We start from the raw sequence: 24,902 nt of genomic DNA, 5'->3' as shown, positions 1-24,902 counted from the left end.
AGCGCTGCCTTCAGCCGGGGTCACCTTGGGCACGGGGAGGGTGGCTCGTCCCCTCCCTCCCGTCCCTCCCAGCACTGTCACCCAGCCGCTGTCCCCTGGGGGAGCGCTGCCCTGTCCCTGCCTTCCTTCCACCCGCCCGCCCCCTGCGTGTTTGTCAGGGGATTGGTTTCTGTGCCATTTTAAAGAACTCTATTTTTATAGGACCTACCAAAAAAAAACAAACAAAACACAAACCAGCACCCGCTCCGTGCTCACGCCCTGCCTGGCTGCGGACCCCTCACCCCCGCCACCGGGCGCGTTGCCCTCAGTGCCTTCCCCGTGCCCTTGCCCCCAGCATCCCTGTGTGTCTCCCCCCAAAAAAAAACCACCCAAAATCCCAGCCCGTGCCCCTGTGATGCCCGGCCTGCTCGGCCCGGGGGAGAGGGGCTCGGTGCGGGGCAGCCAGCGCCGGCCACCAGTGGGGGACACCTCGGGGACACCGGGGTTTTGGGGGTCAGGCTCTGTGCCCGCGGGGTCAAACCAAAGGAAAAGCCTGGCCGTGCCCAGCTCTGGCTTGCTCGCCCCCGAGTTGTTTTTGGGGGAGGTGGGGGGGGGGGGAGAGAGTTGGAATTGTATTTTTGTACTTTTATTTCCGTTGTGTCCCATTTCCAGAGCCCGGCTCGCCCTTGTACCACCTGGAAACGCCGATTAAAAGCAAGCCCCCGGCTGTGTTTTTTTTTTCAGGGCAGCGTCCGTGTGGCTGGAGCCACTTGTTCCGGGGTCAGGTCCGCTTGTTTTCCCCCCTCCCCACCTTCTTTTCCGTGCCCCCACCTCAGTCCCTCTCCGGGCACCTCTTCGGTCCCCCTGTCCCTGCTGGCTGAGGCCGGCCACAGCTCGGTGCAGGAACGAGCCGGCTCCGTGGGGTCCCGGGAAGGCTTTTTGGGTCCGGGGGGGGGAAATATTTTTGAAATCACTCCGGGGGGGGTCCGGGCACCCTCACCACCAGCTCCATGGGCTCCTTGGCTTTGTTGCGGTAGGCCTGGCGGATGATGTCCACGGCCCGCTGGTGCGTCACGTTCTGCAGGCTCTCCCCGTCCACCGACACCAGCTCGTGGCCCGCCTGGCCCCAAGGGGATGGGGGTGGTGGGGGGAAGGCAGCGGGGTGAAACGCAGCCCCAGGAGGGGCTGGGGGGCAAGGGGAAGGGGCCCTGTCCCACCCTGTCCCCAAAAAGGCAGGCGGGGTACCTTGAGGACGCCGCTGAGGAAGGCGGCTCCCCCGGGGAAGATCTTCTCGATCTTCACCACCGGCTGCGCCCGCGACTCGATGCCTCCCGAGATGCTGATCCCTAAAAGGGAGCCCCGATGCCTTTGGGTGCGGGTAGATGGGGTGTTGTGCCCCTCCCCCCCCAAACCCCCATGGGGCTGTATGGCCTCTCTCCGTCCCCTACACGAGGGTATGGGGCTGGAGGAACGGGGACTGGCACTGCTCAGGGCTTCACCCATATCCCTGCCCCCATAAAGAGCCCAAGGGGACCCCACCCACCCCAAAGGTTCAGATGGGGGGGTCCCCATCCCACCCCAACCCTGCGTCACCCCCCAAAACCCTCCCAGCAAGACCCACGCACCCAGCGAGTGCTTCAGCTTGGAGAGGGTGACGGTCAGCAGCCGCTCTTCCTCCTCCTCCTCCTCCTCCTCCTCCTTGGGGCCATTGGCGGCCGGCGCAGCCCCCACCTCCCCTCCTGGCCCCCCAAAAAGGGGCGCGAGGGGGGCCCGCGCCCTCCGGGGCTTCCCCAGCCCCTCACCCACCCTGGGGGGCTCTGTGCGCCGGGTGGGCTGGGGGCTGCGCCTGCGCCCTTCCCGGGGGGGCTCGGCCAGCAGCCAGCTTTTTTGGGGGGGGCCCCGGTCCTGGGGTGGCCGGGGGGCCGCTGGCGCTGTTGTAGGAGTCCACTGGCACGTCGGGGAGCGGGGTGTAGGGGCGGGGGTGAAGCCGGTGAGGGCTGGGGGGTGCCCGTGGCCGGGCTGGGCTCGGTGGCAGCCCCCCGACATCCTCGGGATCCGGGGTCCCCGCTGGCTTCAGGAGGAATCCGCCGCGGTAGTCTGCAACAAAAGGGGTCGGGGGGGCAAAGAGAGGGGTCAGCGGGGGCACGAGGTGTCCACGGCCCCCTTGGCACCACGGTTCCGGGGTCATCCTCCTCCAGGAACCCCCCCAGAGCCCTCTCTCTCCGCAAAGACCCCATAACGCCCCGCACCTGGTGCCCCCCTCGGAGCCGAGCTCCCCGTTTCGCACCCCCCCCCGGGCTGTCCCCAAAATCCCTGCCCCTTCCTGGCACCCCGCTGGCACCCACCAGGCACTGGCGTGATGAGGTGTCTCTTGGGGGGGACGTCGTGGTGGGCCGGGCGGAGGGCAGGCGACCGCACTGCGGGGGGGGAGAGCAGCGGGGGTCACCCCTGCGCCCCCTCCCCAAACCCTCCCCACGGTTTTTTGGGGCCGGGCTCTACCCGAGCGGCTCTTGAGGGCGTCGAAGGCTTCCAGCTCCAGGGGCATCACCATGCTGTCGAAGCGACCCAGGTCCGTGGGGGCCACCACGCTCCTGCAGGGGGGGGGGGGACACAAAACGGGGCCGGGCTGCGGGTGCTGACCGGGACACGAGGTTTTGGGGCCGCCCCGGGGTGCCCGCAGCCCCCACCTCACGTCCCGAAGCAGCAGCACCTTCTCGGGCCGGTCCAGGATGGCGAGCAGCGGCCTCACCAGATCCTCCACGCCGCCCTCGTGCAGGTACTGAGGACACAGAGCGGGGATCAGCGGCCGGTCCCCAAACCCTATAACCCCTCCTGACCCCCGATGGGGTCGCGGAGCTGCCCGGTGTCCCCGCGGTGCCGTACCCGGGTGCAGTGGCGGAGCACGGCCGTCACCTCGTCGGGGCTGAGCAGCCTCGCCGCCGTGTCCTGGATGAGCGGGAGCCGTGCCTCGGGGTCGCTGCCGTTGGGTTGTGGGGCCGTGGGGCCAGCCAGGGCCAGGATGCTGGCACGGCGGCTTTTCTCTGCGGGGAGGCAGAGCACGGGGTGGCCAGCGGGGTAGGGACACCCCGTGCCCATTGCCAGCCCCAAACCCACGCACCCCCACCGTGGTGGGTGCCGGGGGGCTCGACCCGTGCCAAAATCACACAGGCATGCAAACACACGCAGCCCCGCATTTGGGGACCCCCTCCCCGGTGCCACACCGTGCGGGGACAGGCGCATGCAGGAGCTGCCCCGCAGCCCCCCCGGGGACGCCCCCGTTACCCCGCTTCAGGCTCCGGATGACAAACTTCTGCACAGCGCCTACTGCAAGGGAGACGGAGACGGGTGAGCACGCAGGGGGAGGGCGAAAATGTGCACACGGGGACCCCCCCTCTCCACGCTCCCCCTCTTTGCGGTGCCCCATAAGGGGGGAGCTGTGCCAGGCCGGTTCCCCGTCCCCCTTCCCGGTACCTCTGTCCCCATCGGGGCGCCCCGGGGACTTGGCGCGCGCCCGGCGCTCGGAGCCGGGGGGGTCCTGGCTCGGGGGGGCCCAGCTCTGGCTGGTGGCACGGCCGCCCTTGAAGAAGAGGTTGACGAGGGTCTTGGAGCGGTGCAACCCGGGGGGGGCCCCCCGCGCCCCCTGTCCCTCCGGCTTCTCCTTCTTCCGCTTCTCCTCTGCGGGCAGAGAGGGGCGAATCGAGGGGGTCGGGGGGGGCACCGAGTGGAGGAGAGCCCCGTAGGAGGGGGTGCAGCACCCCGGTGCCTACCAGCCACGGTGAGGTCGCTCTGGGAGCGCGTGATGGGCTGCCGAGGCCGGCTGAGGGCCAGCAGCAGCGCCGTTTTGGGCGAGTGGCCGAAGGTGCGGCGCGGGTGGGGGCCGGGGGGCTCGCGGGCGCCCTGGCCCCGGATGGCCGTGTCCCGCAGCAGCTCGGGGGGCCGCATGGTGCGCCGCGTCTCCGCCAGCCCCTCGGTGGCCGGCTCGGTCTGCATGGCCCTCTCGGCACGCTCCCGGCTCCAGCCCCTCCGTGGCCCGTCCTCGGTGGAGATGGCCACGTCCACGGTGCGGGCGGGTGGCCCCGGGGTCGCCGTCCCCAGCCCGTTCACCGCCGCCGCCGGTGGGGGTCCCGAGGAGTAGGAGGAGATGGAGGAGCTGGTCTCTGATGTCTGTGATAGCTGCTGCAGCTGCCCGTTGGTCACTGCAAAAGGGACACATCGTGGGGACACACCGTGGGGATGTGGGGACTTGGGATCCAGCCTGAGGACGGGGGACGTGGGGGCTATAGGGCTGTGGCATGGGGAATATAGGGCCGTGGGTACTGCAGGGCCATAGCAAAGGGATGGGGACGTGTGGGGCCATGGGATCACAGAGCATGGGGCTGTAGGCCATGGCACGGGGATCTTTGTGTCCCCTCCACGGATGGGGACACGGGGGACCCTACAAGGCCGTGGGCACTTTGGTGATGCCGATCGTGGCCCGGGGAGCTTTATGCCCCCTCCCAGGACAGAGGGCACGCGGGGACCCCATGGCACACGGACCTTCTCCCTCCCAATTGGGCATTGGGGCCCCTGTGCCCTGCAGATACCCCTTCCAGGGGGGTCCCAGCCCCTCCACGTGCCCCCGGTACCCGGCTGGCCGTGTCCTTACAGCGGCTGAGCCAGCAGTACTCGGCCACCAGCTCCTTGTAGGCAGGGAACCGCCCGGTCTCCTAGGCGCAGAGGGAGAAGATGCGGGGGTCAGCGCGTGCCGGCCGAACCCGATCCGGGTGCCAGCCATGAATAATGCATCCCCCTCCCACCTGCCTGAAACCCAACCAGCCCGCGGCCGTGCCGAGCCTCCCCCCGGCACCGGGATCAGCTGGGGCAGAGCCAGCGTTGGGGGCACGCAGACCCCCCGGGGGGTTGGGTGCGGGTACCTTGATGGTCAGCATGATGTGGGTCTGCCCCTTGAGCACCTCCACCGCCTTGCTATGGCTTATGTCTTCGAACTTGACTCCGTTGGCTGCAAGGACTTGGTCGCCCACCCGAATGCCGTTCTGCTCCGCCAGCCCCCCGGGGTCCACCCTACGGGCAGCAGAGTTGGGGGCAGGATGGGGACGGAGCCCCACGCCTCCCCCCGGGCGGCTCCGTGCCCCGGCACCCAAGGGTGCTGAGCCCCAGCGTGTCCCCCTCGTGCCCCCCGGGGTCTGAAAGGGCCGTACTTGGAGACGTAGATGCCGAGGCCGAACTCGCGGCCGCCGCGGATGTTGAAGCCCAGGCAGTAGTCGTCGGAGGTGGTGTAGAGGTGGACGATGCGCCGCAGGCCGTCCTCGGAGCCGCTCTCCGACGGCGTCGAGCCGCTCTTCTCCACCACCAGCCGCCTGTTCACCACGTCCACCCTGGGGCACGGTGTTGGTGGGGGGGCTCAGGGGTCCAGCTCGTGTCCCCCAGCGTCTCCCAGTGGAGGACGGTGGTTGGGGTGGTGAGGATGGGGCTCGCACCCACCCTTCCTGCTCCAGACCTTCCCATCCCCTCCTGCACCCTCCCACCTTTTCGGGGACCTCCAGCGCAGCCCACCCCGAAGCTCCCCCCACCTCTGCGTCCTCCCTGCCCCACAGCATCCCTTCCAGAGCCCTCCACGGGGGTTTTTGGGGTGCGGGTGCCCCGCTCACCAGGCCGTTTTCTCCTTGGAGAACTTGATGCCCGGCACGCGGCCCATGCGCCGCACCACCATGCGCAGGCGGTTGTTGCCGGTGAGGACCTTGACGGCGCTGCTCATGGTGATGTTCTCCAGGCTGACGCTGTTCACCTCCGTGATCTTGTCGCCCACGCACAGCCCAGCCTGCTCTGCGAGGGGCGAGCGGCTCGGACGGGCACCCAAAATTGTGCCGTTCCCCTTGCGGGGTGCCCCGTCCCCAAACGGGACCGGCTCAGCCCAACCCAGAGGGTGCAGGAGGTGCCACCACCCCTGTGGCACCACGTCCCTGGTGGCTCTCCGGAGCGTTTTGGTGGCCCGTGTCCCATCCCCAGCGGTGTCCCACTTACCGGCAGCGCTGCCCTCCTCCACCTTGCTCACGAAGATGCCCAGCCCGTGCTCGGAGCCGCCACGGACGCTGAAGCCCAGCTTGCCATCCGCGCTCTTCTCCACCGTGATGGCGTTGATAACGTCACTCTCATTGCTGCTGGCTGCGGGGACAGCCGTGTCACCAGGGGATGGCACCCAAACGCCCCTTCCCTTGGGCCGGGGGAGGGTCCGGGGGGGGTCCCCACGCACCTTCGATGGGCGAGTTGATGAGGATGACGCGCCCCATGGGGGAGGTGGCGCGGGCACCCCGCACGGTCCCGTTGAGCAGGCGGCTCTGCTTGCTCAGCAGGCAGCGGGGCGCCAGGCTGGCCTCGCTGCTCGAGCTCCGGGACCTCCCGGGCACCGTCATCTCCGCGTCCTCCCAGCCCTGGGCCATGGCGGTGGCCGAGCAGCCGGGCTGGGACTCGCCGGGTGCTCACGGGGCCGGGGCTGCCCGCCGGCGGGGGGGAGCCGTGGCACCCTCCAGCAGCACATGCCCGGGCTGGGGCGAGCTCCTCAGCAGCGCAGCGCCGGGGCCGGCTGGGGGCTGGCTGCAGGAGGGGTCCCGGGCACGGTGGCACGACCTGCGGGGACAAGAAGCGGCGTGGGGGGGCCCCCTTTAGTCCTGTGTCCCCCCCCTCCCTCCCCACGCACCCCGTCCCTTTGCGCCCCGGCTGTGGGGCTCCCGGGTGGCACCGTGGGGACCTGGCGGCCGGGCAGGATCCGGCCCCGTGGGGATTTGCACCGGGATGGGGCAGCCCCCACCCTCCCCGTGCCCTTCCACGCCCCCCCCCCCCCACGCTCGCCCCGTTCCCGCGGGGGGGATTTTCCCAGCGTGGGCGCACCGCCCCCCGCTCGCCCCGGCCTGACCCCCATAAATAAGTGATGTTGCCGTGCCTGCGGCGACAGCGAGGGGGACACGGCGGTGTCCCCGCCACCCGGCAGCACCCCCCCACGGCCCCGTTTCCACCCCCCCAATATCCCCAAGCCCCCCTCTCCGGCAGCCCCCAGCGGTGCCCCCTCCCCCGACGGGGCGCACGGCTCCGGGGGCCCCCTGCAGCCTCCGGGCTGCCCCCCCCCGTGCCCTCCTCACCTGTCCCCATGGTGCCACCTGCGAAAGAGACACCGGCAGCAAGGGGGGGATGGAGAGGACGCGGGGGGGGGACACAGCGCCGCCTCCCCCCGCCGCTACCCGCGGGGATTGGCCGTCCCGTGGCTGTGCCGGCCGGGGGAGCTGTCGCTCAAGCGGCCGGGGCTGGCCTTGAACGAGGGGGGGGAGCCCCGTGTGCCCCCCCCCAACCCCAGGACACCGTGGGGGGGGCGCAGGGGACGAGGCTCCCCGCGGGGGGGCTGCGCGGGGCTTTGCGCACAGGGGGAGCGAGGCGCGGGGTGGGTCCTCGGGTGGTTTTTTGCGCGTGGGGGGGTGCGTGTGGCCCCCCCGCGATGCCAGCCGCTGCCCCCCCTTCCCCACGGCATATTTCACCCCCACAAACCCCCCCCCCCCGCGACCCACGGCGGCGCCGGCGCCGCGAACCCGACACCGCGGCGGTTTCAGGTGATGCGCGGCGGCGCAGAGCGGCCGGGGGGGGGGGGGGGGGGGGGGGGTTTAAAGGAGGGGTGGCAGCCCCCGCAGCGCCGCGAACACGCGTGTGCCCCCCCACACACACAGCACAGCCGATGGGACACGCGTGGACGCGTGCGCATCCGTGTCCCGAGCCCGCTTTGCGCAGCGCTCGTCCCCTGGTGCCACCCCGTGGCGCGCGTAAAACACGCGCGGGCGCACACGGACACGCGTGGAAATGACACAAACCCCCACGGCGGGGGGGGGGGAGGAACGGGCGTGCATAAACACGCCTGGACGCCCCCCCCACGATAAAAACACGCGTGGGGATCGCTCGGTGCCGAGCCGTGCCGCGCAGCACGTAGGGGCCGCCCGGCGCAGATGGCCCGGGCCCGGCTTAGCGCGCCCCCCCTCCGGTGGCCCCCCCCCGGTCCCCGGTGCCCCCCCCCGTGTCGGGGCGGCCCCGTGACGGTCCCGGACGTCAGCGGGGCGGGGCGGCGGCGGCGCCGAGCGGAGCGAAGCGAAGCGGAGCGGTGCGGAGCGGAGCGGGCGCTGCACCGGAGCCGTGAGTGCGGGGCGGGTCGGGGGGGTCCCCACAAAGGGGATGGGGATTGGGGCTCAGTGCCCACCCCAGAACAGGGAGGGGGGGTGCTGGGGCATGCGGGAGGGGGAGATTTTCCGGGGGGGGTGCGTGGGGTGGGTGTCACCGTGTCACCATGTCGCCCCGTGTTGGTTTTTTCGTGGGTCCCCCCCCCACCTAGAGGATGCCCCCCCCGCTGCCCGCCTCCATCGATATCCGGGAGCCCCGCTGGGACCAGAGCACGTTCCAGGGCCGTGCCAAGCACTTCTTCACCGTCACCGACCCCCGCAACCTGCTGCTCTCGGGGGCCCAGCTGGAGGAGGCTCGCCGCTTGGTGCACGACTACCGGTAGGGCACGGGTTGGGGGTGGCACCGTGCGACCCCCCCCCTGCGCCCTTAGGGTGAGCTTTGGGGGTGCCAGCAGCTCCGTGCCCCCCTCGCAGGGCCGGCACCGTGCCCCCAGGGCTGACCGAGGAGCAGCTGTGGCGGGCCAAGTACATCTACGACTCGGCCTTCCACCCCGACACGGGCGAGAAGATGCTGCTCATCGGGCGCATGGCGGCCCAGGTGCCCATGAACATGACCATCACCGGCTGCATGCTGACCTTCTACAGGTAGCCGAGCCCCCCGATCCCCTCCCAGGGCACCCATGGGTGCTCGCCCTCAACCCCCAGCCCCTTGGGGTCCGTCCCCATGCTGCGGGGTGATGCTGGTGCCCGGCAGGACCACGCCGGCCGTGGTTTTCTGGCAGTGGGTGAACCAATCCTTCAACGCCATCGTCAACTACACCAACCGCAGCGGGGACGCCCCCATCACCCCCAGGTGAGCGGCCCCTCCGCCACGGGGACCCGGTGCGTCACAGGGGGGTGGCCCTGGCTCATCGGTGTCACCTCCCGCCCTTGCAGCCAGCTGGGGACAGCCTATGTGAGTGCCACCACCGGGGCGGTGGTCACGGCGTTGGGGCTCAAGGCTCTCACCAAGGTAAGGGGACCCTCGGTGACCCCGCTACCCCCCGGGGACCCCGTTGTCTCCCCGCTGCGCCCTGCAGCTTTCGGCAGCAGGGAGTAGCAGGCAGGGGGGGCAGTTTTCCTTGGTGGCCGACCTGGGGACAGCTGGCTCTGTCCCCAAAACCTCTCCGTGACCCTCTCCTTGCTGTCCCCCCCAGCACCTGCCAGCCATCATCGGGCGCTACGTGCCTTTCGCGGCCGTGGCCGCTGCCAACTGCATCAACATCCCGCTGATGAGGCAGAGGTGGGTGCCTGAGCTGGGGGGGGGGACACCCGGGCTGTCCCGCTGAGCCCCCCCAAAACATCACACAGCCCACGGATGGGGAACACGGAGGGGCACCAGCCTGCCCCCGAGCCGTCCCCGTCTCAGCCCCGCTGTCCCCGCAGGGAGCTGAAGCTGGGCATCCCCGTCACGGACGAGAACGGGAACCGCCTGGGCGAGTCGGTGGCGGCGGCGCAGAAGGCCATCCTCCAGGTGGTGGTGTCCCGCATCGGCATGGCAGCCCCGGCCATGGGTGAGTGGCCGGCCCCCACCCTACACTCGGGTGCCCTTCGTGGGGTCCCGCGGAGCTCATTTCCTTCTCCTCTGCCCCAGCTATCCCCCCCGTGATCATGAACGCCCTGGAGAAGAGAGCCTTCCTGAAGGTACTGCTGGCTGCTAGGAGGGCAGGGTGGGCTTGGGGGCGCCCTGCTGGCACCCAGCGGGGAAATGGGCGCCCTCCTGCCTGCTGACACCAAATCTCCCCCCGTCCCCCGGCAGCGGTACCCGTACCTCAACGCCCCCCTGCAGGTCGGCCTGGTGGGACTCTGGTAAGTGACCCCCTGGGGCCACACGGGGACACCCTGCTGCTGCTGCTGCTGCTCCCCAGGCAGATAGGATGGGGGGCAGGAAACGTGTCAAGAGCTTTTCTCGCTCTTGGGAGGACATCTGAAGCCTCCAGCGGGTTCCTCAGCATCCCCGTGCGCCCCGTGTCAGGAAAAGCAGGGTCTGGGGTTTGGAGAGGCCCCAAAGCCCTGGCGCTGCCCGGCACGGTGCTGGGCTGCCTCCTGCCTGCCCCAGGGACCGGCTGCGGGTGGGAGCAGGCTGCTCAGCCCTGCTTCTCCTCTCCTTTTGTCCTCCCCGTGCAGCTTGGTGTTCGCCACCCCGCTGTGCTGCGCGCTCTTCCCGCAGAAGAGGTAAGGCCGGGCACCGCACCCCACGGGCGGGCTCCTCGTGCCCTCTGACCCCCCCAGAGGTGCTTTCGCTCACCTGAGCGGGCAGAGGCTTGGAGACGCGCGTCCCCCTTTCCATCCCCTGCACCCCGTGTCCCCGCAGCTCCATGCAGGTGAGCCGCCTGGAGCCCCAACTCCAAGCTGGGATCCGGGAGAGGGACCCGCAGCTGCAGACCGTCTACTTCAACAAGGGGCTGTGAGCCGTGAGCAGGGCTCCCCGTGGGGCTGCTGCGTCACTGAGCTTTACCCTCGGAGCCCCCCGGGGACCCCACTGCTGCCCCTTGGCTGTCCCCTGTCCTCCTGTCCCCGTGCTCGCCCCCCCGGGGCGTAGCTGAGCCCCCGAACAAACCCGGAGGGGCTCCCACCCCGGCACCTCCCCGGCGCTGTCCCCCCCGAGCTGGTTTGCTCCTATCCCTGCTGTGGGGCTGTCCCCAAGGCCAGCAGCCACAGCGTCACTGTCCCCAGTGCCAGGAGGAGGGGAATAATTCCCTGGTGACGTGTGGCTGGCAGGCAGAGGTGCCAGGGGCTGGGGGAGAGGCTGCAGCAGCGCTGGGTGCTGGCACGGCGCGGGGCACGGCACGGTCACGTTGTCCTTCCCAAGGACAGGGCCAGGGGGGCCCCGTGTGCCACTGCGGGCACCCACGGAGCAGAAATGTCCCCGTTCCCTGCGTGTCACCGTGTGGAAGCCCCATCCTGCGTGGGGGGAGGCAAATGTCCCCGTCCCCGTCCCCATCCGTGGTGCCAGCGCCAAGAAAGCTTGTGCGCACCGGGGCGGGGGCACCCCCAGGGGTGCTGCGGGGAGGGAAGCTGGCACACAGCACGAGTTAATCTCGGCAGAGCCCTCGTTTTATTCTCTTTGTAATGCCCTCTGTGCTCCCCCAAGGGGTTACCCTACATCCTCCTTCCCGGCGGACCTTCTCCAGTGGCTTTAAGCACCCCACCGTTTCCTCCGGTTGTTTTTTACATACAGGCTCTGTTCCTACACCCACCAAATAATAAAGGCAGGCTGTTTATACAAAACCAAAAGCAAAAAGAAGCGTGGCGCCAGTTCCTCCCTGGTCGAAAGGGGCCGGGGGCTGCCCTCTTCCCCCCGGGGGCTGTCTGCAAAGAGGGGCGAGGATGGGAACAGGGTGCCCCGGGGCCGGCCGCGCTCCCATTTCGTGCTGTGCCAGCCGTGCCGGGTGCTCCAGCGGGTGCTGGAGCCTGCTGCCCAGCTGTCAGGGCGGCTTTTTTTAGCACAAGCAGCTTAGCACCTCGCCCAGGGCTCTGCAAGCCCGTGCCTGGGATGCTGCACGCTTGGAGAGGCCACCACGTTGTGCCCAAACCCACGGGGCTGGATGGCCCAAACCCATCACCACGGTGCCAGCACCCACCCGGGACGGGGGGCAGGAGCGGGGTGGGCACGGGGCGGCTCCAGCCCCCCTCCTCCTGGCAGCCCCAGCATATTGCAAATATCTCCCCCGAGCCAGCCATCGGCGGCTTATAAATAATGCAGCCCCTCGCCGCGCAATAAGGGCTTGTCAATTGCTATTCTGCTCTCATAAATTAAAGATGAAAAGGTACAAGGCTCTTGCCAGAAAAATGAAGACAAATTTTTAATAGCTTGCCAAGACGCGGGGAAGATGGAGCGCTCGGGAAAAATGAATTACGTTTTTATTATGTGTTTTATTGTGCTGTAATTGAACGGGATTAGCTGAGAACACAATATATTTCCAGGGCGGTGCGAGGAAAACAAAAATAATGATGACACCTCTCCCCCCACACCTGTGCGGGGACAGCTCCGGCATCCAGGGGCTCAGATAGGGCTGGGGGGGCACTTATAGGGCCGGGTTCACCCCAATTCCCCCCCCCCCCAGGCTGTGGGGCAGGGTGGCACAGAGCCCCGCACAGGGCGCCGGGCGTCTCACATCCGTCCCCACGTCCCCACCGCTGCCACCCCGGGGGGACACTGGGGGCACTTTCCGAGCTGTCCAACCCCAAAAGTGGCAGGGCAGGCCCTGAGAAGGTGACAGCCACATGTCCCTGGGACTCTGGGGGTGTCTGGGGGGGGGGGGACATCGATTGGTCCCTGGCATTTTTAATGAGCCGCCCGACCACAGGCTTTAACCTTGCCCATAATGAGGGCGAGCGGCAGCAATCCCTCCTGCCCCAGCCGGCTCCCCCAGCCTTAATGAGCTAATCAATACTTGTTCTCAGCTTAATTTCCAGCTAATTGCTCTTTAATGACGCCTGGAAATGGGCAGCCTGCTCGTGGGCCTCCCCCTTCCTTGCTCAGGGTCCCCAGGGTGGGGGTCTCGGGGTCCCGGCCGGGTGCGGGTCACCTTCGTCCCAGCCCCGCTGGCGCTGGGGGTCCCGGCACACGGAGCCACCTGGGCGACCCCTTAGCGTGTCCCATGGGTTTGGGGGTCCCCAAGGCACTTGGGGGAGGGCAGGGGGACAAGGGGGGACAGGGCACGCTGTCACAGTGAGGGTCACACAACCTGGGCAGGTCCCCAAACCCCTACAGGGTCCCCAAACCCCTCTTGGAGAGGGGCGCGAAGTTGCCGTGGGGTCCCCAGGGTGGTTTTGGGGAAGGGGTGCTTGGGGTGGGGGGGGACCTGCAGGGGCAGGGCTCGGGTGTAGGGACAGGGCGGCGTGGCAAGGGGATGGGGACGAGGCCAGCAGCGCCCTGGAGGTGGCAGCAGAGACCCCAGAGCCTGTCCCCTGCCTGTCCCCTGCCACCCCCCCAGGGCAGTGTCACCCCCCCAGGGAGGGCGTTTAGGGGCTGAGCGCAGGGTTACATCTCTGGGCCACCAAACCCCAAATGGGGACCCCCAATCTCAGCTGTAGGGTGTAGGGAATGGGGCACCCCATAGCCATTTAGGGGCAGGGTTCCCAGTTCGGGTGCCCACGCTGCAGCCAGAAATGGCATTGGTGCTGGGGGGGGACACACAGGGGTGACGGGGAGGCCATCAACACCACGCTTTGGGGGCAGAACCGTGGGTGATGCCACTTGTATGGGAGTGGGGTGGCGAGGAATGGGCCCCCCCTATCCAAAATACCCTGCCATGGGGCTGCAACCCCAAAAAATCCCAGAGCCTGGCCCCATTCCTGGGGGACAGGAGTGCAGGGGGGACCTTGGCACGTGGGGACTGCCCCAGCCCCAAGGTGTGGAGCCCCACGGGGATGCCATACAGAAAGAGGGAGCCCCCACAGCCCCCCAGAAGGAGCTGGGTGCCCCCCAAAACCCCCACAGATGTGATGGAGACCGCTGGGTGCCCGGGGACCGGAGTGTCCCTCGCCACCTGGCCACCGTTCCCGGTCCCCCCCCCCGTGAAGCCCCCGTCCCTCCCGCGCACAGCTGCAAACGCTTCCCCAAGAATTTGCTGACGGGCTCGTTCCGGGGAGGAATTTGCTCCGGAGAAGCCCCAGGAAACCTGAGCCCGGCTGATTTATGGCACGGGACCCACCTGGCACACGGGGCAGGGGGACCTGCCCGCGCCTCGTCCCCGTTGGGGACCCACAGGACACGTTTGGGACCCTTTGGGAGCCCTGCGTGGCTCCGGGGTGGGTTCAAGCTGCTCCGAAGGGCAGGAGACAAAAAGGGGCAGGGGTGGGTTTGAGCTGAAAAAAGGGAGATTTGGGGGTTTACCAGCCAGACCCTCACGGCTCCGGGTGCAATCCCTGCCCCACGGCCAGCGGACACGTGCTGCTGCTCCCGCCCCGGAGCCTCCCTGCCAAAACTGCCACAACCCTGACTCATTTGGCCCACGGCTTCGTTTCCAGGGTGGGATTTTCGTCAGCCTTTGGCCCCCCCTTTGGGATCGCCTGGGCCAGCAGCCCAGCGCCGGGGCAGGACCGGGGCACCCCGGGACAGGCAGCGAGCAGGATGGGGCCACGTCCCCACGGCACAGCCAGGAGGGGTGCCACGTTCAGGGGGACGTCTGCAGATATTTGGGGCAATCACTAGGGGAAATACTGGGGCCAGGAGCCCTGAGGTGCGCTGTGCCGGGGGCACGCTGATTGGAGCGGGGTGTGATGGGGGTACAGCTCCTCCTGCAGCACAGGTTAGCTCTTCCACCCCTAATTCAGAGCTGCTGCTATTTATTAGCACGTTCAACAGCCTCGTTAAGCAGGAGGTTTAATTATCTGCCGGGCTGTAGCTCCATCTTGATTTTAGGGCCGAGCCCTGCAGTTTTTAGGGGCAGGCAAGGCAGCGCTTGGCACAGGGGTGCCTGAGGATGCGGGTGATGCTTCCCCTTAGGGCTGTGGCTCTGGGGGTGCCTAAAAGGGTCCCTCAGCTCTCCCCTGCTCCCCAAGTGGTCTCAGGGACCCCTGAAATCCCCAGCAGCTGGGGTTGCCAAAAAAACCTGCAGCAGGGCTGGGCCGGGCCAGAGGAGCTGGGGGGGGGGGCTCGGCCCCGAGCCACGGGGCTGGGGGCCGCTAAGGGGGAGCAGAGAGGGGCTGAAGGCAGAGCCAGCAGGACCCCCCCTCCGTGACAGGCTGCTGGAGGGGGATTTTGGCCAGCAAGAGTGGGTTTTTGGGGCTGCAGCCCCGTGGATTTTCCGTCATTAGCCACGGCCGGGTTCGCAACGTGCCGGAGCCCGGAATGGATTTGCAGCGGGGGTTTTGGAAAGCAAAAGCAGATTTTTTTTATTTTTTTATTTTTTTTGCAGCGCAGTGAAGGAAACCAGATCCTGCGAGGGCTCCCGGGACGGCTTTGCCTCGGCTGAGATTCGCCGTGGAAGCAAATCCCACAAATTCCTCGCTTGGAAAAGGGGAGGGGGCTGCGCCCCCCCCCCCAGCACAGTGGCGGAGCAGGGCGCGAGCGCGCAGCGGGTTTGTGCTCAGCCCCGTGTCCCCCTGCTTGGGAAGGGGCTGGGGTGTCCCCCCCCCCAAATTCAGAGCAGGGGAAACTGAGGCAGAGGGGGATCCTGAAACCCTGTGGGGGGGTTGGCAGTGCACCGCTGGGGCTCGGGGGGGGGGACCCAACCAAAGCAATGCCACCACTCGTGTCCCCTCTGTGCCCGTTCCCTGGGTGGGTGGGGGGTGTCACGGGCATCCCCCGGGAATCACCCCCCTGTTTAATCACAGCAGCTGCCCAAATTCCATCCTGTGGGGTGCTCCTGCTCCCTGCCCCGGCTGTGCCAATCCTATTTCACCCACATCTCCCCACGGATCCCCAAAAAGCCCCCCCTGGGGACGGCATCCCACAGCAGGGGGGTGCCGGCCGTGGCACCGGGGGGTGACCCCGGTAACCGGGGGTCCTGCCGCAGCCCGGTGGGTCCCGGCAGGGAAGGGGTGGCCGCCAGCTCGGGGCCTGTCCGGGGTTGGGACGGGGCCCGTCGGGGGGCGTGGGGACTGGCGTGGCGCTGACATCACGGCCGGTGGCAGCGGGGCTGTCGGGGCTGGGCGCACCGAGCCATTGCGCACCGGAGCCTCCGGTAAGTGGCGGCTTGGGGTCGGGAAAGGAGGGGGTCCCGGGGGGATTTGGGGAGCAGGGGGGGGTGGCTTTGCATGCTGGCTGCTTCCTCCCCTTTTCCTGGCCCCAGCTGCTGTGGCTGCTCGGGGTTGGGGCTTTTCGCTGTGCAGGAGGAGGGTTGGGGGCTCCGGTGGATGTTTTGGGGAGTGCTGTGGGATGAGGTTTGTTGTCCCTTTTGTAATCCGGGGGGGGTTTAATGGGGGAAAACAGGGAGCTGGGGAGGGGGCTGCAGCCCTTGTTTGGGGGAAGACATGCAGGGATAGCTCGCAGTAGATATGGGAAGCCTGGGGGCCCCCTGCTTGGGGACAGGGATCCCACGGTGCCGGTGCAGGCTGCCCACTTGTGCACTGAGTTCCCCCGTGCTCAGCCAGCAGTGTGACAGCTGGGGGGGGTTCACAGAGCTTTTTGGGGGGGCTGAGCCCCTGCTTGGGTGAGATACGGGGTGGGAGGTGAGATCAGAGAGGGGTCATGGCAAAGAGAGGGGGGGACAAAACCAGGAGCGAGCGGGAGCATCCTCCTGGCTGGGCTCCTCTCGGCTGGCTGCCTCCAGCACGGAAAGAGCCCCTTGTCTGCTGGATCCGCCGCTCCACTGCGCTCCTCCGGGCAGTGACGGAGGGGAAAAAAGCCTCGTGACTCCTGCGGAGAGGTGGGGAAAGGAAAGGGGCGCCCGGCTCCACAGCAGCTTCCCGAGAGGAGCCGGGCACGAGGCCGGCGGGGCGGCGTGGAGCAGCCTCTCGGGTGCCTGGGCCACAGTGGGGTTGGAGCAGGCTGGGCTCTGCCTGCCAGGGGAATGGGGTGAAGCTGGGTCTGGGGTCAGCAGCCCCATTTGGGGAGAAAGAAGGGGCTGTGTGATGTCACGTTTTGGGGTGGTGTCACGTTTTGGGGTGGTTTAGGAGCCTGGTAGGAGGTGGGGAGCTGCAGGGTGGGAAGAGCCCCCCCTGCATGTCCTGCTGTGCTGCCCAGGGGGCTGGGGCGCCCTCTCCATGCCCCTAAAACACGTTCTCCCTCCTGGCAGGCCACGATGGCAGCTCAGCTCTAACCCGGGAGGCCGGAGCGGTGCCGGAGGTCCCCGTCCAAGTGATGTTGGCCCCGTGCTCGGGGAGCCGCCGCGAGGATGCCTGAGGCCAAGCCCCTGAGCTCCTCCTGCCTGGTGCTCTCCTTGCTCTCCGCGCACTGGGCTTGGCTCCAGCTGGGCCAGGCTTTCCCCAGCACCTCCGACTACCTGCAGCGGGGCTGGCAGCGGCTGCTGGAGGAAGGGGAAAGCTGCTCCCAGTGCCGGCCGGACGAGTGCCCGGAGCCGCGCGGGTGCCTGGCCGGCACGGTGCGGGACGCCTGCGACTGCTGCTGGGAGTGCGCCAACCTGGAGGGGCAAATCTGCGACCTGGACAACACCAACCACTTCTACGGCAAGTGCGGGGAGCACCTGGAGTGCCGGCTGGACGCCGGCGACCTGCGGCACGGCGAGGTGCCCGAGCCCCAGTGCGCCTGCCTCTCGCACCGAGCCCTCTGCGGCTCCGACGGCAGGACCTACCCGCAGCTCTGCCGCTTCCTCGAGGCCGCCCGTGCCCGCCCCGATGCCAACCTCACCGTGGCCCACGAGGGTCCCTGCGAGGCAGGTAGCGCCCCGGGGGGAGCGGTGGGAAGAGGGGGCTGGGTGAAATCTTCCACCCGGGGGCCCTTCTGCTGCGGGCACGGCGCGCGGAGAGCTCCGGGAGAGGCTTTGCCAAGTCCGTGCGGGATTTACGGGAGGCTGAGCGCTGCTGAGGCTGCTGGGGGAGATCCAGGGCGTCGTTAGCGAGCTCTTGGCTGCGGCTGGAGGGCGGCTGGTGCCAAGAAACTCCCCAGAAACGCAGCTCCTTCGCCCTGGCCGCCGCTTGCGTGCGGAAAGCTGGCCCGGGTCGGTTTGCTGTGCGATTTCCATCTACGAACTGAAAGCCAGAAAACCCAGAGTGTGGCTAAGGGGTGGGGGGCAACCCGTGGGCAACCCCGTGGCACTGGTTGCCGCAGCCCAAGGGGGTGCCAGGGTTGGTTTTATTTTCTCTAGCTCGTCTTGTCCCTGAGTTTTTCCTCCAGGAGCACGCTCTTGGGCACCTGTAAGAGCCGGGCCGCTTCTGGGACAGGTGGGGGGATTGTGGCCGGGACAGGGGACCTGAAGGGGGCAGGAGACGTGAAGGCTGTGTCCTGGGGGGCTCCGAGGTGCAGGAGGGGCTGCAGCAACCGTGGGTTTGTGGGGAGCTGGGGGTGGCCCCCAGCCCTGGCCGGGAGGAAGGGCAGCACCCTGGGGGCACAGCGATGCTCTGCGAGGGTGGGCTTGGAGAGGGGTCACGGGGAGGGTCCCGGCATCGCTCCCCCGAGCCAAATTCTCCCGGCTCGGCTCTCCTGGCCCCTCTGTGTCCCCCAGAGCCCCAGATCACCTCCCCTCCCTACGACGCCTGGAACGTCACCGGCCAGGACGTCGTCTTCGGCTGCGAGGTCTTCGCCTACCCCATGGCGTCCATCGAGTGGAGGAAGGATGGCACCGAGATGCTGCTGCCGGGGGACGACCCCCACATCTCCGTCCAGGTGGGCGCCCTCCCTCCCCTCTCCTCTCCTCTCCTCCAAACCACCTCTGGTAGCTTCTGAGCTCCTCCTGCTCCTCGTGGAGCAGCACAAAGGGAGCTCCCTTTGGCTCGCCCTGCCTGCTGCCTTCGTGCCGTGTCCCCTGGACGAGGGGACCAGCCCCTGGACACCCTGCCAGCTTCCTGACCCCAAATATAGCACGGAGCAAGCCCCGTGGCACCCAGCCAGGCTGTACCCTGCCATTATAGGGTGTGGGCAGCAGCACGGGGCCGTGCAGCCCAGCTGGGCACCGGTGAGGGGGAAATCGTGGTGGGGAGCACCCAGCGCTGCTGTAGGGTGACGTGCCGGTCCCCTGCACCTTTCTGACCCCAATGCCCTGCTGTAGGGCCTGGCTGAGGACCCTGCCCGGCCAAGGGAGCCTCAGCTCTCCACCCTCAGCCACTACATGGCCAGAGCAGCCTGCAAACAGCTGCAGCCCAGCTGGGGCCGGAGAAGGTTGTTTGGTGCTGGGGACAAACAAAAAAAAAATATAGCCCAGCTGGCGCCAGGGAGCTCGGGGCCCCTCTGAGCCACCCCTGTGGGGTTTGCAGAGCTGCCTCTCCCATCCAGGGGGCTGTGCCCACCCCCAAAACCATAATTAACGGGGGGGGGGAAAAGGCTTTCCCTGGCATCCATCCCCCTCCCCGCAGCCCGGTGGGGCACCCCGCTGGGATTTTCCTCGCCCAATGTCCCCTCCTTGCAGTTCAGGGGCGGTCCCCAGAGGTACGAGGTGACGGGCTGGCTGCAGATCCAGGGCGTGCGGGTGACCGACGAGGGCACCTACCGCTGCTTCGCCAGGAACAAGGTCGGCGAGGTGGTGGCCTTCGCCAGCCTGACCGTCTTCACGCCGGGTGAGCGCCCCTTCCCTGTCCCCAGGAGGTCCCGTGGGGTGTGGGAGGGGACTTTTGGGATATTGGGCACAGCCACGGCGTGGTTTGGAGGGGGGCGATGTCACCCTGTCCCTGTGCTGCTGTTCCAGACCAGCTCAACCTGACGGGCTCGTCCCTGCCCAAGCCCCGCGTGGTGCCCGAGGACTACGGGGACAGCGAGGAGGACTACTACTAGCCCGGCTCTCTGCTGGGCTCGCCTCACGGGGTGCCACCTCGTCCCACGGGGCCCGTCCCTGGGGAGCAAACACCCCCAAACCCGTCTGCATCCCCTGGGTAGGGACAGCCAGGCTTCGCCCCAGGAGCTCGCTGCAGGAACGCCCTCCCTTTCCCGTTTCGTTTTTAAGCAGAAAAGTAGTGATTTGAGGAAACCAGACACTTGTGGTTTTCACCACTATCTTCCCCTCCCTGGACAATGCCGGCCCGAACGTCGACGTGGCCAGAAACACTTTTTGGCCTTTTTTTTGACTGACTTTGTCCCTTCCAAGCAGCTCTGCGTCGGGACGTTTCGGCGAGCGCTGGTGCGCACGTGCCCGGATCAAAGCTGACCCAGGGCAGCGAGCGTCCCGCACCCCCAGGGCTCATCCCGGGGGGGTCCCCTTTGTGCTGGGGATCCTGCTGGCTCTCTGCACCCCCAGCTCCTCGCCTCCCATCCCTGCCACCACCCGGCCCCGGCCCCTTCCCTCCTCCCAGCTGCGGGGAGGTCTGGAGCCGAGGCCAGGAGCCAGCGCCTCGAGGAAGGAGCTGGCGGGTCCCCAGGCAGGATGCGCCCAGCCTTGGCTGCTCCGGGGTCGTCCCCTGCTCTCCTTCCCCTTTTCTTCTTTTTCTTTCCCTTTCCTCTTTCTCTCGAGAGCTGGCTCGGACGCTGCAATTACAGCATCAAAACCTGAACAAGCAAATAAAAGGGATTTGTCTGGAGTTGGCAGCAGCCCCAAATTCCTGCAGCCGGTGAGGCTGGGCCAGCCCCGTGCCGCAGCCAGCAGTGCTGCTGCGCCTCCCCGGCCCCTCTGGCGGCAGCTCCTGTCCCTATCCCTGTCCCCACCATGTCCCCACACCTTTGTGGTAACCCTGGGGCCCTTTTTGTGATGGGGAACCCCATAAAACTGGGAGACAGGACATGCTCCTTGCCCCTGGGCTGCTTTTGCTCCCCAGGCAGCGTGATTTTTCCATCCTTGCTCTTTACTTTTGCCTTTTTTAGGTGCAAAACCTGCTTTTTTTTTTTTTTTTTTTTGAGAAACTGGGCCACTTCCATCACTCCTCACCCCCTCCCTCCCCGTTTGTGTGTTTGGTGGAACGGGGCCATGCTGGGGCTGCGGCTGCCGCGGGGAAACCCGAGAGCATCCCATGGCTCCCAGCCGCTCGCTGGGCTCCCCGCCTGGCCCCGGGCTGGCCCCCAGCCAGGCTCCCGTGCCAATCCTACCCCGAGCAGCTCTGCCCGGGGCCACACGGGCCTGGGACACACCGGGCTGGCCGGGGGCTGGATGGGCTGGATCCCTTCCAGGGGTCAGGATGGAGCTGGGGCTCCGTTCCCTGCAAGGCGAGGGGGTTGGGGTCCCCCGTGCCCGTTCCCAGCCCCTTTAAAAAATTCAAGGAGCCAATATCGCTGCCTGGCTGGAATCGGTCACTGCCACCGAGCCTAATTGAGGTTATTTGTTGCCTCGGGAAGCTTTCGGTCAGCTCTGACACGGGCTGTGTGAGTGCCTCCCCCGGGGTCTGCGTGGGGACGGTGCTCGGCTCCGGACACCTGGGGACCTGCATGGGGACAGGGCTGGCTGCCCTGCTTTTTGGGGTGGTTTATCTCTGCTACTGGCTTGTCCCAGAGCTGATGTGGGGACGTATCCAGATCCCCAGGAGGCGGTGGAGGTGCTCGGTGGCTGTCCTTGGATGCCACCAGGGTGCTCCTTGGATGGCACCGGGGTGTCCCCCTCCCCAGCGCACGGCCTGACCCCAAAGCCCTTGCCAAAAACTCACATCCCCGAGCCACCCGGAGCTGGTGCCGGCCCCTGGTCGCCTCCGTGTCGCCAAACAGTGCCACCTCCTGGCAAAGCCACCGCCGCGCCACCCCGCTCCCCCAGTCCTCCGGCCCCGCTTGGGAACGGGGAAACTGAGGCACGGAGCCACCGAGCCCCGAGGGGCTCAGCAGGGGCTGCCACCTGCACCCCGACCCCTGTCCCCAGCCTGTCCCCGTCCCCGGGGACCCCAGCTTCCCTCGTGCCCTCTGCGTGGCACCTCTCCAGGCTGGCTGGGGGAGAGAGAGAGAGAGAAAGGAGCGGGACCCGCAGCACTTACGGCGTCTGATAAATAAAATGGAAATAAATCCTCCTGCGTTTGCAGCAAAGAGGTCTCCGCGGGGGGTTGCTTTCAATAATTCAAATGCCGCCGCAGAGCGGAGCCCACGCCGATGGGTTTTAATAAACAGCGCCGTAATGTGACATGCAATTTATTATTAAGCTTAAAACAGGAAGCCAGGAGTTTAATAAAAGCGCCGGGTCCCCGGTTCAGGCACGGCGAGCAGGGGGTGCTGGACTGGGGAGGGGGGGGGGACACTGCGGGGCTGGCCCTGGGGGCTCCGAAATGGGGTCGTGGTGACCCTGGGCAGGGGTAAGGCACAAAATGCTGCCTGTTCCTAACACAGCTCCACCTGGGCAGCCCTGCACCACACCATCGGGGTGGTTTAAAGGCAGGCAGAGCGGGCTGTGAGCCTGCTGGGGCCGTGGGGCTGTGCGGAATGGGGGCTGTGGGGCGCATCGGAGGATTGGTGCCTGCTCCTGTGGCGGCCAGAAGAGGTGGTGCAGAGGCTGCCTGTGCTCTTCCCCTGTAGAAATGGGGTTTGGAGAGGCTGATCCCTGCGTGCCAGCTCATTTACTGCTGTATTACACAGCAGCAAGCCCCCTAAAGGCTGTGGGGTTTGTCCCAGCGCAGAGCCGTGGAGCGGGGCACCTGCGGCTCCCCGAGCCCAGCGAGCAGCCCTTATCTCAGGGGGGTTTTCCAGCCAGATAAAGCCCAGCAGGCAGCCTCCTTCCCCGGGCTTATCTGACGTGCTGGCAGGGCTGTGCGTGGGGCAGCACCAGGGTGAGCTGGACCTTGGTGCAGGGCAGGGCCGTGGTGTCCCACCGTCCCCTCCAGGTGACCGTCCGCGTGCCAGCAGCCCGAGGACGGGGGGAGCTCCTCCTTTCGGGGTTATCTCGGCAGCGAGGAGGTGCTCAGCAGGGACCTGCCTTATCGGGGAGCTGGTTGCTGTCTCTCCTCGCGGGCTTTTTCTGCCCCGGGGCTGCTCTCTGTCACTTCTCTGCTCCGTAACAGCCGGAGGCAGGAGGAAATGGGAGCCTCCGTGCCTGGTCCCTGCCGGAGAGCGCGCGGCTTCGGAAGTGGTGTGGGGGGGGTGGATCTGGCTTGCAATTACCGTGCCTCTGGCTTGGCAGGCCTCAAAGTGTGAGTGATGGGGCTCCTGCAGAGCAGCCCCCCAGCCCACGCAGGCTGGAGAAGTGCTCGCACCCCTCAGCAGCCTCCCGGGCTGTGGCATCCACCTCCTGCCTGGGCTTGGCTGGTTTGGGGGTGTGGGATGCCAGAGGGGGCACGGCACAGCCCCGTGGGGAGCTGCAACGCCTGGGTACTGGAGAACACCCCAAAATATTCACATCCCATGACCTGGGGTGTCCTGGGAGCGCAGGGGATGGATTGGAGCCCGGTGTCCATATACAACATGCAGCTGATGGGTTTTGCAGGACGGGAGCAGCAGCTCACAAGCATTTTGGGAAGGAGGCCGGGCAGCTCCGTGCTTGCTGCTGGAGGATGGAGGAGCCGGGATCAAACACTACAGATCCCAGCCCAGCAGGGCTCATTTCAAACGTGGGAAGAGGACCCAAAGCGCCAAGCACATTAGGCCGGTGTCCCCCAGCCTCAAGAGGCACCCCAAGCTCCATCTCTCTCCCACCACCACCTTGCCCTGGCGGTGGGGACGGAAGGGTTAAAGCCCGAGGTCCCGGCAAAGCAAATGCTCACCAAAACAGCCAGCAGCTGCCCGGGGCTCCCCTCTGCCCCCTGCCCTTATCCATCTCCCTTATCCCCGGGCAGGAGCGGGGCGCTTCCCCTCTGCCTCCTGACGAGGAGCAGAGCTGGCGGAAGCCGGGCTGGGGTCCCCATCCCTGGGCAGAGGGGGGGGGATGCTCAGGGTATGGGGTGGGGGCTTGGGGGGGGGTCAGGCAGGGGCGTTTTGCCCCTCCTCGGAGCATCTCCGGCAGCACGGAGCTGGAGCGGCGGCGGGCAGGCTGGGACGGGCTGTTTAATTAAATGTGAAGGGCTCCCGAGCTCCAGCCCTCGCTGCAGCCTGAGCGACTTCGGGAAAGAGGCCTTTTATTAAAAGAGAGAGAGGCTCGGGCTCTGCCAGGCAGCCATCAAACGGCACATTTAATTGTCTCGCCTCGTTTAGCCGCTGTGTGGGGAAGGGGACGCGCTCCAAGCCCTCCCCAAAGGTCCCCGGGGTGGCGAAGGGGTTTGGGCACGGGTTCAGCTGCGGGTACCAAAGCGGGGCTGGGTCCTGGGGACGTGGTGGGATCCCCCAGGGGACAGCCACAGCCTTTCCCCCGGCTGGGCCGGAGCAGCCAGGGCCAGGGCTCCCCGTTTGGGGAGGAAAACGAAGATCTGGAGGGGGAGGAAATGCGGGCTTTTATCAAAACCTCCGACTTCAAAGTTGTCCAGCTGAAGTGCTCCCCTCTGGCTTAATTTGAAGTGATGTTTCCTTCAGCGGCTGCGGCTAAATGGCATCAAACGAGGCTGAAACGGCCGGAAAGCCTGGGAAGGAGGCACAATGTTTGGGAACGGCAGGGCTCGGGCCTTCCCAAAGCCTTTCCCCAGAGGTGAAAACCTTCTGGGGTGGGGGAAGCCTTTTGATCTCTCCCCTTAGGTGATTTTGGGGGCTTTGTGCTGGCCCCGAGGCTCCTGGCCAGGATGGGAGGTGATGGGTTTTGGTCCAGCCCCATGCACAGAGGAGGGGTGCTGAGAGCCAGGTGCTGTCCCGCTGCTGGGGCTGCTCACAAACAGCTCCCCAAATCCTCCTGCCGCCCAAAAGGGGTTTGGGATTGCTCTCAAAAATAGGGTTCCAGTGACCCAAAAGGGCTTTTCTTGCACCAAATCTCAGGGGGGAGATTGCAGCCATGGGACCTCCATGGAGCAGCAGGCTTCTGCCCACGTGCCCAATTTTTTGTGCTCAACCTCAGCCCTTGATGCTTGGTAAAATCAAGCACCAACACCACATCAATGCACCAAGCTCCAACCTCCCACCCTTTAAAGGCAAGAAGGGGGGAAAAAAACCCACCCTCTCCCATAAGAGAGGGCTGAGTGGAGCTGCAATTCCCCTGCTCCCAGCCCAACAGCTCCGCTCCGGCGCTGGCAGGGCTGCGGCTGTTTCCACTCGCCCCCTCCTCTGCCTCCCCCAGCCCCGCTCCCAGCTGCTGCGGGGTGCTGAGTTCACGGGAGCCGTACCTGTGCTTTGTCTTCATCTGTCACCCCTCCTGACAGTCAGATCCATCTTAAACTGGGAGCGCGAGGGGAAGAGAGGGAAGCAATAATTAACCTCTG

General features: G+C 67.1%; 3 protein-coding genes across 3 annotated transcripts; 2 read left to right on the top strand and 1 right to left on the bottom strand.

Annotated features, from left to right (window-relative positions):
* Positions 1-949: 949 nt before the first annotated feature.
* On the bottom strand, positions 950-6,416 carry PDZD7 (PDZ domain containing 7). Its single transcript, XM_032191219.1, has 15 exons — positions 6,230-6,416; positions 6,001-6,141; positions 5,628-5,802; positions 5,178-5,354; positions 4,893-5,040; positions 4,625-4,685; positions 3,747-4,175; positions 3,451-3,654; positions 2,863-3,020; positions 2,667-2,758; positions 2,479-2,570; positions 2,325-2,396; positions 1,605-1,718; positions 1,225-1,325; positions 950-1,099 (listed from the first exon to the last, which is right to left on the bottom strand). The coding sequence occupies exons 1-15, from the start codon at positions 6,414-6,416 to the stop codon at positions 950-952; spliced, it is 2,301 nt and encodes a 766-aa protein (XP_032047110.1).
* Positions 6,417-8,099: 1,683 nt separating this feature from the next.
* Positions 8,100-11,424, top strand: SFXN3 (sideroflexin 3). The gene is made up of 11 exons (XM_032190888.1): positions 8,100-8,145; positions 8,342-8,508; positions 8,604-8,774; positions 8,884-8,982; positions 9,066-9,141; positions 9,326-9,411; positions 9,555-9,682; positions 9,763-9,812; positions 9,928-9,977; positions 10,296-10,343; positions 10,483-11,424. The coding sequence occupies exons 2-11, from the start codon at positions 8,345-8,347 to the stop codon at positions 10,577-10,579; spliced, it is 969 nt and encodes a 322-aa protein (XP_032046779.1). The 5' UTR covers positions 8,100-8,145; positions 8,342-8,344; the 3' UTR covers positions 10,580-11,424.
* Positions 11,425-16,892: 5,468 nt separating this feature from the next.
* On the top strand, positions 16,893-19,992 carry KAZALD1 (Kazal type serine peptidase inhibitor domain 1). The gene is made up of 4 exons (XM_032190889.1): positions 16,893-17,456; positions 18,242-18,402; positions 19,142-19,289; positions 19,418-19,992. The coding sequence occupies exons 1-4, from the start codon at positions 16,955-16,957 to the stop codon at positions 19,501-19,503; spliced, it is 897 nt and encodes a 298-aa protein (XP_032046780.1). The 5' UTR covers positions 16,893-16,954; the 3' UTR covers positions 19,504-19,992.
* The last annotated feature ends 4,910 nt before the right edge of the window (positions 19,993-24,902 follow it).

This window comes from Aythya fuligula, chromosome 7, assembly GCF_009819795.1.
Source record: "Aythya fuligula isolate bAytFul2 chromosome 7, bAytFul2.pri, whole genome shotgun sequence".
Lineage (NCBI taxonomy): Eukaryota > Metazoa > Chordata > Aves > Anseriformes > Anatidae > Aythya > Aythya fuligula.
This window is presented reverse-complemented; position numbering and strand designations above follow the sequence as displayed.

Bases quoted from the DNA above. Each gene is read 5' to 3' on its own strand.
- PDZD7 (XM_032191219.1), bottom strand. From the start codon at position 6,416: ATGGCCCAGGGCTGGGAGGACGCGGAGATGACGGTGCCCGGGAGGTCC. The intron at 5,803-6,000 runs GTAAGTGGGACA...CGCCCCTCGCAG, and splicing joins GGAGGAGGGCAGCGCTGCCG to AGCAGGCTGGGCTGTGCGTG. The intron at 4,176-4,624 runs GTAAGGACACGG...TCCCTTTTGCAG, and splicing joins GTACTGCTGGCTCAGCCGCT to TGACCAACGGGCAGCTGCAG.
- SFXN3 (XM_032190888.1), top strand. From the start codon at position 8,345: ATGCCCCCCCCGCTGCCCGCCTCCATCGATATCCGGGAGCCCCGCTGG. The intron at 9,142-9,325 runs GTAAGGGGACCC...TGTCCCCCCCAG, and splicing joins GGCTCAAGGCTCTCACCAAG to CACCTGCCAGCCATCATCGG. The intron at 9,683-9,762 runs GTGAGTGGCCGG...CCTCTGCCCCAG, and splicing joins CATGGCAGCCCCGGCCATGG to CTATCCCCCCCGTGATCATG.
- KAZALD1 (XM_032190889.1), top strand. From the start codon at position 16,955: ATGCCTGAGGCCAAGCCCCTGAGCTCCTCCTGCCTGGTGCTCTCCTTG. The intron at 17,457-18,241 runs GTAGCGCCCCGG...TGTGTCCCCCAG, and splicing joins CGAGGGTCCCTGCGAGGCAG to AGCCCCAGATCACCTCCCCT. The intron at 18,403-19,141 runs GTGGGCGCCCTC...CCCTCCTTGCAG, and splicing joins ACCCCCACATCTCCGTCCAG to TTCAGGGGCGGTCCCCAGAG.